Below are 13,038 nucleotides of genomic sequence, written 5' to 3'. Positions count from 1 at the left end.
CCCAAAGTCTGACAGATGCTTTCTTGTAGCTAATAAACTCTGCACTGCAAGAAGAAATGCAATTACTTAAGCTTCAGCCATAAGGTTACCTATGTTTGCAGCCTATCAGGTATGCAAACTGCAGTAAAAAAGTAGAAAACCAAGAACAGTTTTGACATTTCACACAAACAGGCAATTTGCACCCCCTTGTACATTATGCTTGCAGTCATTTTGGTTGTTAGGTGAAGGTACTCACTAGCTTACAATTAGTAAACCATTAGTTTACGAAGAAAACAGTCTGACTTATCTCAGAACTAGAAGCTGCTTGTTCTTCTTTACTTCTGCTTCCTGTTTTTCAGAGTTAATAAAAATACATTTAATTACCTCTGAAATTTAAGGGTAGTTTATTAGGATACATTTAAAACCAACAGGAACTGGTTATTGAGCAAAACTGTTTCAGTAACTTACATGAACACTCCTCAAAATTCAGTATAATGTGTAGAATGTTATAGTACCCGTACACATGTACAGATCTGGCAAGAGCACCTTCCTTGAGGTGGGTTGATGTTCTATATCCTTTCTTTAAGGGGTGTTGGGGGTGTGCCCTAATAAACGAGCAAATAAAATAGGACTGGAAATGAACTCAAGAGCAGATCCTCTCATCATCCTCACAGCATAACTGCTGGGCTGTTTCCAACCCCTCTTTAGAAGCACCAGAACTAGCTCCTTCTGAGACAAAATCAAGGAAGAAAAGCATTCCCAGAGCTGCTTCCTACAGGAAGTATGGAGAACACACCAGGTTTGGCTTTATTCAGTTTGCCCAGCTTTTTACAAAACCCCCACAAGCTTTGGATCCTCAAACAACCTCATACCTTGCTCCAGGATATTCAGCATATGGCTTGATTTTCATGCTAAGAATATGTCCCTAAGAAAGCTCACAGAGGTTTTCCAAGCTCCAGACTAATGTCTGGGCTGTGCGTCTCTAACAATTATCATTTGGAAGAAATCTTATTGCTTTGTAGGCCTCTCTCTTAAATCAGAGCTACCTGAGAGAGAGAGGCCAACTCCAGAAAAGAGACAGTCTCGCCACAAATGAAACCATAGGCCAGCTACAGTTTCAAAAATCAAAATCAATAGTATAAATTCACTCTGGACCCAACAGGCAGATCAGCAAGCAGGACAGTAATGCACGCAATAAAAGAGAAGCACCACTTCACTGGTGACATCTGTGGCTATCTGCCCAGCTGAAGAGACGAGTGCTGCTCATACAGAGCAAATCCTGAAACAGCAAAGATGTGGAACTTAGCAACAAGGCCCACATCTATTAAAAAAACTCAAAGCAAAACAAAAGCCTGTGGCAGTCATCTAACAGTCATGGATGTTAACAAATGCCTCAGGACAATGCTGTTCTCAGATCATCCATGAGTAGCAATGCACAGATTGTAATACAATCACCCCCAGGAGGGCATAAAATTAGCCTCATTTCTACTATTTGATTCTTGCAGTCTAGAGTCAGCTTCTTTTTACCTGGATTAAATACCAAGCAGCATATTATCAGTCCAAAGCACCTACGTTTGTTTCTTTTGAACAAACATACAAATCCATAACATTTTTTCTTTTTTGTTCTAAAGAAAGCTGGTATCAATTCTAACTAGCAGGCAAGTATTAAAAACACTAAACTGATTTTAATAAAACAACTGACACACTGATTGGCAGCTCAGAAAAATTTCTTTGAACTGAATAAAGGCAGAAGAATACAAAAAATTTTGTTTGTGTGCATTTTAAAATAGTTTGTTAAGGTACATACCGCTCCAAAAGCTACTGATAGCATCGTCTGCATTCGGGCATCTTCTATGGAGCTCAGTAACCCTTTTTTACTGAGAAGAGCTCTTCCAGCCAGTGTCCAGAACCTCACATGTTTTACTCCCACAGAAACAAACTGGGTATCTGAATCTGGTCTGAATTCTGCCACAAATATACGCTGGTTATGACCGGCTCGGCTGGCAATTTTGGCACCTGGCAGAAACATCATGAATTCACTGAGAAAAACACATATTTATGGTTAAAAAAAAATATTAAAATTATGGACAACGATGAGTTATCCAAGATCACAGAAGTCATGAAGAAAGGCACAAACTACTTCTAAATTAAGATGAAAAGAAGATCAATTAAGAAAAGAAAATCATTTAATAAGACCCATCAACAAAGTGTAGCACATAATGAAGGTTCCATCTATTTAGAATTTTCAATTTCCTCAGGAGTATTAAAGAGTTAGGAGCTTAGATCGAAGTAAGTTTCCATCTCCTATTAAATTCCTATGACTCCTCTGAAAATCCCATACTCTGAACAAATTACAAGAGACTAATGAATGACTTCTCTGCAGATTTTGTCCCAAGTTAAAAAACTTTGTTCTTTCTGCAGAAAATGCAGAAACTGACTTCATTACATACGGTCTTAGATTCAAAGGTAATGCTTTTCCAGTCTCTTCAGAGGTGTTAAAATCTGACATTTTGACCCATATGAAGTTCCCTTGATCTGGATCCTTAGTTATGTTCAATCTGTATCAACTCTTACAAACGAGCACAGGCACGTTCTGACTGAAATGGCAGTGAATTGCTGCATGGGCTTGTACCACACACTCTTCCTACTACCCAAGATTGGAAAAATACACATTTGACATTGTGTCCAGCTCCACAACATCTAGCAGACACGTTTTGAAGGATATACTTTTTATTAACTTGATAGTTGACCTTTAAACTTCTGAGAGATACTAGTTGATCAATGGAAAGTTCCAAAGACAGAGGAAATAAGCTCCTAAAACTAGAGAAATCAGTTGCATAATCCCGGCATGGCTCCGCCAGACAGAAAGGCGATGAGGAAAGGAGCTGACCAAATTGCTTTAGCCTAAATCCTGAACTCAGATCAAAGCTAATCCAAAAACATGACAACAATTATGTAGCTGCACAGAGGAGCTCTACTGGTATCACCTTTCTGCAATTTGCAATTTTGGGGGGATAATTTTATGAGTATAACAGCCTAGTCAGTAATCAGACTTCAGAGAAGAATAACCACAGAGAAGAATAAAAAATTTCTTCTGGGAGCAAAAAAGATTTTATAAAGAATTTTTACCAAGAAGCAAAGAAATCACAGAATCACAGAATGTTAGGGATTGGAAGGGACCTCAAAAGATCATCCCCCTGCCAGAGCAGGAACCTAAATGAGATCACACAGGAAGGCGTCCAGGCAGGTTTTGAATGTCTCCAGAGAAGGAGACTCCACAACCTCCCTGGGCAGCTTGTTCCAGTGCTCCGTCACCCTCGCTGTAAAGAAGTTTCTGACTGAAATAAAAAAAAAAAAGTGAAAGGTACCATTTTCTTTAATTATTGTAACTGGAAATCAGTGAACTATCTTGATCTTTACACAACAGTTCCAAAGGAGATATATTTAGCAGTTACTAGAATTGGTAAGTACATGTATTTTACCTCTTTTTGTACATATGTTCATATTGCATATCATTTACAGCAATAATTTTCAATCTGCTGATACTTTTATGTTACAGTTACTCTAACAATAACATACCTCTAACAATAAAAACACATTCTACAAAACCAATTACTTCCCTACCTTCCTGCCACTTCCAAATGGTAATGGTATGTTCAGGATCCAGCCCTATGGAGAGCAGCAGTTTGCCAGTGGCACTGAAACTGACTGAGCAAACGCCCTTTGAATGGTAGCACCGCAGTACTGACAGCGTCTGTTTGTTCATTGCATCCCACACATGAATAGAAGGAGCTGTAGCTGCACAAGCATAAAACAGTTAATTAGTTTACATTTTGAAGATGTCTAAAGATTTGCTTATTGAGGCAGTTAGTATTTTTTTATAAGACAAATAAAATTGTTCTGGTTGGAAGGAAAAAAAAAGAAGAAAGGAAGGAGATTTTGGCCTCCCTTTGGAAACCAATTTACATCAAACAGGAACATTAAGTAGGACCAAGAAGTTGGCCTCATTACACTACTGGAGATGAAAACTCTGCTCAACCTGTTACTGGACTTCTGAAGCACAGCAGAAGCTCTGAAAGCAAGCTGTCTTCCTCTGTTTTTCTCCTAGGAAAACTTAGCTCAGCATGCTAACTCAAAAACCGTCACAAATATTGAGTAGATCATCAAGAACGTGATTTCTACATGGGGCTTTTGGACAACTGATAGCTACAGAGAAACTACTATACAGTGCAAGACCAAAATCTTCTTTTCTACAAAATGGCCATCTGTCTGAAGTGCATGCTCTCTTAGGAGAGATTACTTGATTAGCTTGATTAGTTATGTAGAAGAACTAGGGTATTTAATTTAGTTTGCATTGTTTAGACTGCAAGCTCTTTGCAGTAAGAACTGTATTTCCATGCTACTAATGTATGTGATTATTTCTATTATGATGTCAATCAGTTTTTTCCCAAATACAATGCCTTCTCCAGAGATTTTGCAATCTGTGTATAGCTTGCAATCTCTTAATATCATCTAGGGTATTTCCAGGACAGTAAGATTCTCTCTCAAACTTCTCTACTTCCAATCTCTAGTAAATCTGACTGCAGAGTATGGAGGTTACTGATTATTGTCATAGACCCAGAGTCACGTAAACTAAATTCTATTTCTGCTCTGTGCTTTGTGTTTCTAATCAGCTAAATCTAGTTCCTCAAAGGCACACATACGATGGGAAACAGTAGGCCCAGGGACCTAGGTAAAATTTTTGCCATATGAAACTAAATTTTTGAGCACAATTACACAGTTGTTCCAAAACAGTCTTTAGAATCTTTAGAACCTTCCTAATTTCTTCTGTTTCCCATTGGAATTTCCTCTTGTGGCACCAACATGCTGTTATCATCACCTTTTGAGAGGTACTACAGCATAGTATAGACATGCCGTTAAAACGGAAAGGGAAGGGGTTGGCAACAACTGGCATGTCTCAAAATTTTCAGCAAACTCCTTGGTGTCCTCCTGGAAAGGTGAAGAAAGGGAAAGCTTTATTATGGCTCTGAACTGTTTTTTCTTCTTCAGCACTTCCCATCGTAAAACTCTGTATTGCCCTTGATCTGTGCACGTCTCCTATAACCTTGTCCAAAATTTTTCTTTTGGGTGTCAGACAGAAACTTTCACCTAGATTTCATGAATAAGAACTGACAAAATCTTTCAGAGCAAGATTTGCTGGACAGAGAATATGGACTCTTGAGTCCTCCTACTTGACGGTGTTCTTCTGAAAGTCTCTGTCCTGACATTGTGTCCTGCTTGTGGAACACTCCAGCTGTTCAACATCTGCTCTCACAAAAGATACTTTCTAAGGTGTCAGCTCCTCCTGGGAGAAGTTAGATAAAGCTACCATGGGCTAGCAGGACAAAAAATATCTTCAATAAGATGAAGCAAATCTATTCCAAGTCATGATGAAACTTAATTTGCCATTCCAGCCTTATTACAAGCATTACAGCCTCAAGAACCCCTGCATCACTGCAGACAACAGAAAACTGGAACTAGAAAAGCAAAAGTTGTTGGTAAGAAAGGTGCAAATATCCATTGATAAATTTGAAGTGAAACTATGCAACTTTCTAGTAAAGGCAGGCAGCAGCTTGGATTCCAGACTAATGCTTCCATAAAGACAAAAAAAGTAAGAGTGCTGGTTTCAGGCAGTGAAAGCAGAATTGGTAATATACACAACCTCAAACTGAAGTTGCAGCAGGAAGAAGGTAAGTTAGACAGAGAGTCTACAAGCATTATATGCAGGACTAGAGATATGTTCTTTATAGACAACCACATCATCACTGCTTCTTTTATACAGTTTAGAAATGAGGGAAAAGGTACTTATATTCTTCCACCCATCCTTAGAGCAAGCACAGTTTGGCATATTTAAAAGAAGCGAACACACACTAAAAATGCCATTGTACATTTGTTCTTCACAGAACAAGCTTCAGATCCACATGAAGATTATTGTACTTTCTAGGTACACGTGAACACACATTTATGCATCTCTGAAGATGTGTTACAACAATTATGGCTGCTCAACAATGAACTCAGTCACACATGATGGTGATGAATTTTTAAGATTACAGTTGAAAAAAATAACATATTAATAAAAAATATCTCAGTCAAGACTGTCAAAGACCCAAAATGATACAGAAAAAATTAAACTGACATCATAACAAGCATTTTGGATCAGTGGTAATAACTGCATGACAATCATACATAAATGTGAAAGGTGAATGGTTATTTCACTCAGTCACCTAGGCCTCCTCAATGAAATTTACTTTAGAAATGCATATTTAAAATTATACTCAATTGAGTGTCTAGAAGAAATGTTAATTGTCAGCCCCAACATGTCTATAAAACCTGCAAGCATCCATAGGAATGTTACAGTAGGAGTATGTATTAGAACTCTCTAATCACTGGGCAGCAAGGAGGGAGTATGTTACAACACAAGTAGTATTTAAGTGTGTTCTAATATTTTAATTGTTTCTATATTTACAGTTTGCTGAGCTGTTGTGGTTTATATTCAGTGCTGACAGTAATATTACTGATACAGGGTTTTAATAAACTAAAAATGAATTCACATCACTTATTGTTCTATAAAGCTGTAGACGGCTACTAGATAGGCTAACTACACCTGAAGATGTTAAAATTTATTTCCCTTACCTGACATATCTGCTGAGTCTCCTGTAATGGAAAAGCAGCAGAAAAATAATTAGACCAGAAATAAGATAAGTGCTAAAGAAAATATATGCCACATTTAGTGTAATTTCTTAACACACACCTTGATGTCATCTCTGCTTTTAGTGTGAAAGATTAACAATTACTGATAAAAGCCAGTCACATCAGAAATAAAAACTCATAGAATTAATATACTTTGATTTCCATTTTGAGTTCAAACAAAAATCGGTGTATGTTAGGTCTCTCTCTACCAAACTAAATAAAAACCGTATTTTACAGGTTACTGATATTTTAACAAATTAAGTGAAAAAAAATATACTGATTGCTGTTCTGCTAAGAGGTAATGTTTGAGTCTGATCTTGACAAATGGCAAATATACCCAATATTCTTCTATAGGAGCATTGAGAAATAAGGATTATAAAAGTTCAGGTACTGGGAAGTGTTACTGAGACTTTGCATAACAGCATTATAGTTTAAAAATACTTGAAATAATGTTTCTGTAAATCTTTTGAAGATTTAAATCATGATGGTGAAGCTATGTTTGTGCTAGTCATATCAGTAGGAAAAGTAGCAGCAGTCAAGTATGTTCTTTATGGAGTATGTGCTCCTTGACATCTGTTCAGAATCTAAAAATAAGTATTGTTTGAAGGTATTTTGCTTCCAGCTCATTTTTCAGATTTAATTCTCTCCTTAAAAATATGTTTTGAAGTTTAATTTTTAAGTGTCATCTGCTCCTCATTTGTATGCCTTAATCCACATTACAGAACAGTTTAAATTGTTCTACTGCTAGTTGATGCAGAAAATATTATGAAATAAAAAAGCATTAAGGGTCCTGTGTTTCTTCTTGCGCAAGACCAACACTGAAGAAAATCCACGCAAAGAACAAATTTTCACATTATGTCTACATTCTTCCCATGTATTCTATCATATAGAAAGGCAAACGGGGCCAGATTAAGAAATACACTGAAAAAGCAAATTTTTAAAGACAATAAAAGGTCTATAATTCCTGCAAATGTTCTTTGCAATCAACTCAGGCAAAAATCTGCCAATAATTGTTCCCATTTAAATAATTTCCATTAATGATTTCTTTAAATTGATGTGAGGCAAGAAACTCATTAAGAAATGAAGATATTTTAGCTGAGCAGTTACTACTATCAATGAGTCAATTTTAATGAGATGTGCACCTACAAATCCAAAAGACAGAGGGAAGCAGGTAATAAATGCTGACAAACTGACTGTATTTAGATGAAACATCTAAAACAAACCTATAGGGAGAAAAGAACAAAACCACAGTAATCTGGCTAAAACAAACTAAGGGGTTTTTTTGTATTCCATGCACTAAGGAAAAGAATGTGGTTTTGAATCTGCTGAGAAACAAGTGAAGGTATGAAAACTGCTATTGGTTTGTAGGACTACAAAAATTACACTATTCTGCAATTTAGAAACAGCAGTATTAGTTCAGCTATGCAGATGCACAGTGGGTTTTTTATTTTCTTTTTTTTTTTTAACCTGGTTAGTTCATAGGTCAATTTTAATGTTACTGTGAAACATATATATTTCCCCCTAAATCTGTAGCGAAACACCATTAGGGTTTTGGTTCTGCCTAGAATACTACAACTTTGTATTATCAAAACACCAAGTAAGTATTATAAATCTACCTGATGAGATAAAACCTACATAAAGTGACATCTATTTTAAGAATTCTGGGTTTAGTCAATATAGAAATGAAGGACAGCTCAATTAAGCTTCTTTGGAAGGGCTATGACTCTTTGGAAGGCCTAACACAAGCTGATAGTTAAATAAAACCAGACTAATTTCACGGGGCTTAAGATTTGTAAAAAAATATTTTTGATAATATTCCAAACAAAAGATAAGCTTAATCTTCTTTCATGCCTCAATGTTTTTTGTTCAACTTTGTTCAATTACAGTTAAATAAACATGTAAAGAGGACAGGTAACTGAGTAACACTCATACAAACGGAGATAGCATAATCCAGTATTTTTGTGATTTATCATGAACTCACAGGGCCCTAATTGCATGCTCTTATTTTAATTTATTTTTATAAAAACACAAACATACCTACTTGGCCAGTTGCCACTATGTTAGTAAACTTGGGGTGCTGATTTACAGTGAGGCACAAAATATCATCATTGTGTTCCTGGTAAAAAGACTGAGAGCCTTAAAAAAAAATAAAATCCAACCTTAATTAAAATATATATACACATAGACATGGTTAATGTTTGAAAATTTTATAATATTTGTCAGAAAACAGCATTATGGAGATGTTGCAATTTGGAGCTTACAATCAGGAATCATAAAACTCCAAACTTTTTATCTTTATATACATAGCACTCAATAACACTGAACTATTCCCTCAAGTTTTCGACATTAGGTTGCTTAAGTATCACAGAAACAAATAGCATTTTGTTATTCTTTAAAAGGTCTAAGTTATCTAAACTAGATTGGTTACTGGGAATGAATGTATGTGACACGGAGGACTGAAAAGTAAACCAAATAAAAAATAATTAACTTAGTCTTAGAAAAAACATTAAGCAACTATAATGACCCCATTGTTCAGCTGTTTTAGTTTCTCTGATCATTTTAATAAGCAAATTTCAGAAAGCTAATACCAAACTAATCAAATCTTTATTTTCTTCAAAATTCAGTCACCAGAAACATTTCAATATATTTAGTTTGCTTATGCAGCTATTATGAATCATCTCTATAAGACTGAATTTTCAGCAACAAATATTTTTCCCATATACTTTTATAAGATTTAAAGCATACCAGTTACTTCATCAACTGTAATGCAATGTGTGTGAAGAAACATTTTTCCTCAAGTGGGTTCTCCTACCTGTTGCCACATTATACAAGATCCCAACAGACGCAGTATGGTATATTACATCAGCACCATCATTCAAATAGTGCACATTGTTTCTGCAGTCCTTCCCTCGGTATCCAAATACCAGTTCCAAAATTAGGTCCTAAAAAACATTATTTATATCTATTAGATACTCAAAACCTTAAAGTAATTATGAACTTTACAGTCTTTTCCAGGATTTTGTTTTTCAAATATGTCCTTATGCAGTAAAGCAAAAGGAGTTTAGTGTGTCTCAAACCAACAAAAACTGAGATCCTGCCTTCCCTGTCAGCTTACATTGCTGCTCTATCTTATCATACACAGTCATGTGATCCTATCGTCTCTGCTTGGTGGATAGTGTATTTATATGTGTATACACACACACGTATGCACACACAGAAAAAGATACCCATACACATGCATATAAATAAATAAATTACAGTGAGACAAGAACACAGCTCTTTTGATGCAGAAGATACTAAGAGACAAAGAATGACACACATTGGTCCACAATTTAATTCCATCTGGCAATTAAGAAAGCTGAATGACAACCTAAAACTTCTAGAACACTGATGGCAAAGGGTCACTTATTATGCTACACCAAATACTTTGTTTCATATCATAGAAAATGTTCCAATTAATAGGAAGAATTGCATTTTTCAAGGTTAGATTAAATTTCTACTTCAGATTAATCAAAAGTGAGTTTAATTGCATTGGCTATGTAATGGGAAAAAAAACCCCAACAAACAGGTGCCTGAGCCAAAGGTATAATTGATACTTTTAAAACAAATTATTTTCTTTTTAAAACTGTTAACAATGATGAATTTTAAACAAAGTTTTAAAATAAATTAAAAAAAAAACTACAGTAAAAGATGCTTAGTTTTATTAGCAATAATACACCCACTAACAATCAAGTTATCTAAACAGGACACATTGCTTTACACACACTGCATGTAAAAGGCTTTAGTGTTACTAAGAGTTAAGGTGTGTGCCATTTTTGTCTGCAAGAAAAAGTAATATCAGGCTTTTTTGGTTTTACAAAAAAATTTCTCTCCCACTTTTTTTGGTATTTACTCACTATTCAATATTTCCATCTTTAATACATTTAAAGTGAAACAATCATTTACTGTGTCCACAAATGTGTCAATTTCTGGCAAAAGAAAAAAAAAATCCTAAAAGAAGAGGAAGAGGAGATGGATGATTTTCTTACCTCTATAGGTCTCTTTTTTTTCCCAACATTATTTGTCTGAAGTTTCTCCGGCTGTGGCAATGCCCTACTAACTGGTGGTCTGAAATAAAGAACTGTGAATAAGAGAAGGCTGTCCGTCACCCATTCCATACTAACACAGTACCTTCCAACCTGCTACTGCATATGGAAAACATACAGCCCCATCCTGCTTTACTGATAGTTGTATTCATCCATCCTCTGTCAAAGGGGAAAAAGAAAAGCAAACCACAAACCACAACCTTTGTTTAACATGCCAGGTTTTCTGACAATTCTCCAACAATCCATGATGTTAATGTAAAAATTTGTTTTGCAATGAATTACCATTGATAATAATATTCTTCACTTTTTTATGCTATATTGTTAAGGCGCTTCCACCTTCTCCATAGCAATTTTTATTGGTTAAACTTTAAAGGCTTACCTGATTAATCCAAATACTTGAGATAATAACTCCTGTTCCCACATGCCTTCAGTAAGCCCTAACTTCTCCTATTTTTGTAAGAGTTTATAAAGTACTCCAGGTACACCTGCCCATTCACTCTTACATCAACAGAAATAAGTTATTGATCAATGCTCAGTTGGAAATAAACCATCACCATGCAAATGCTTGAATATCAGCCACAACCTGTGTTCCACTGTTCTGAATAGTGTACATTTAATTAAGAAATCTCTACTAGATACATTTGATAAATATCTGTCACATATCTTTCAGATTATGTTCAACTGTTCATATACAAAGAAACATACAAACAAAACCATTTTATTTATCAAAATTATGCAATTATTTCTAGTAATTTGCAGGAGCACTGGTTAGTGATTCCATATATGCAGCATATGTGGTCATAAAAAGAAATCTGTAAGTTTGACCCTTGAGAGGAACAATTCATTTAAAAATAAATTTTACATATAGGTTCAATGAAATCCAGACTATTTAATCCAGTAGGCAGAGTGACAAACTTGGATCACACATAAGGCAACAGGTCAGCTCTCTTTCATATTCCCTTTTTACTATGAAGTATTTCTAATTCCATCTCTGCTCTTGAATGATAACATTGATGCAAAATAATCACCGTGTCCTTTCTAAGAACAACAGACTATGATTTGTTTGTACACTATATATTTTGAACTACATTCAAAAAGTATTTTTTCAGTTATTAAAATAAAATACTACTTTCTGAGCAGCTTTAATCCACCATTTTTCAAGCTTTATTCCACTATTTTCGCTGCCTAATTTTAGTACAGTTTACAGATTGATGCTATATCATAAATCAAAAGTTTTGTACATATTATAGTTGCAGTATAATTTGCATTATAAAATGTGTTCTGAGATACTTCAGTTACTTCCTCTATGCTTAGAAGCCTGTAAAGTACCTATGGGGAAAAAAAATTAAAAAAATGCCAAAACCCAAACAGATTATGAAAAATTTGTCTGGTAAATAAGTCTGTCAGATGCCTGGATCACCCAAACATGATTAAGTTTATTAAAACTCACTATCGTGTTAGATAGGGTTAGAGGGAGGTAACTGAAATATTTAATTCAGCATCATATATCTAGATTTTATGAAATGTAAAATCTTTACATAAGATCCCAGTTCAGATCTAAAAAGAAATATTGCTACTTTACACTGGATAGTTAACAAAATGAGTCTTTTCACCGGGAGGGAATATGGGCTGTATAAAACAAACTCTTATCAGAGCAAAGTAAGAAATAATAATTTAAAGTGAAAAGGAAAATTCAAAGCATGAAGAAAAGTAACTAAGGCTTCTATTTCACATTCATTCATAAGTAAAGGCAAATTAAAACCGAGAAAACTAATTGAATTATGGAGAGACACCTCTATAACTTCACAAAGAATGGTAGTCTAACACTTGTTTTTTGATACTACAAAATTCTTACTCTTGGAAAACAGACTTCTAGTAAACTGGCAGTTGTGGCGGGTTGACCCTGGCTGGGTGCCCGATGCCCACCAAAGCCCACTCTGTCACTCCCCTTCCTCAACTGGGCAAGGGGAGAAAAATATAACAAAAAGCTCGTGGGTGGAGATAAGGGCAGAGGGAGATCACTCACCAGTTACTGGCATGGGTAAAACAGACTTGACTTTGGGGGGAAAACAAATTTAATTTATTATCAATCAGATCAGAGGATAATGAGAAATAAAACCAAATCTTAAAACACCTCCCCCAACACCTCCCTGCCTCCCGGGCTTAACTTCTCTACCAATTTCTACCTCTTCCCTCCAGTAGCACAGGGGGACCGGGAATGGGGCCTGAGGTCAGTTCATCACAC

General features: G+C 35.5%; 1 protein-coding gene across 1 annotated transcript in view; it reads right to left on the bottom strand.

The window, feature by feature from the left end:
- Positions 1-10,865, bottom strand: part of LOC104524933 (echinoderm microtubule-associated protein-like 5) — a gene marked incomplete at its 3' end in the record, with an annotated part of 13,675 nt that extends 2,810 nt beyond the window's left edge. The window contains exons 1-6 of the mRNA XM_010167957.1: positions 10,737-10,865; positions 9,521-9,650; positions 8,746-8,844; positions 6,652-6,672; positions 3,604-3,777; positions 1,787-1,995 (exon numbers count right to left, since the gene is read on the bottom strand). Of these exons, the coding sequence (XP_010166259.1) occupies positions 1,787-1,995; positions 3,604-3,777; positions 6,652-6,672; positions 8,746-8,844; positions 9,521-9,650; positions 10,737-10,865 (762 nt within the window). The remainder of the gene's footprint in view (positions 1-1,786; positions 1,996-3,603; positions 3,778-6,651; positions 6,673-8,745; positions 8,845-9,520; positions 9,651-10,736) is intronic.
- Positions 10,866-13,038: the final 2,173 nt, after the last annotated feature.

This window comes from Antrostomus carolinensis, unplaced genomic scaffold, assembly GCF_000700745.2.
Source record: "Antrostomus carolinensis isolate BGI_N321 unplaced genomic scaffold, ASM70074v2 scaffold2635, whole genome shotgun sequence".
Taxonomy (NCBI): domain Eukaryota; kingdom Metazoa; phylum Chordata; class Aves; order Caprimulgiformes; family Caprimulgidae; genus Antrostomus; species Antrostomus carolinensis.
Note: the sequence above shows the minus strand (reverse complement) of the source record. Positions and strands in the feature narration are given on the sequence as shown.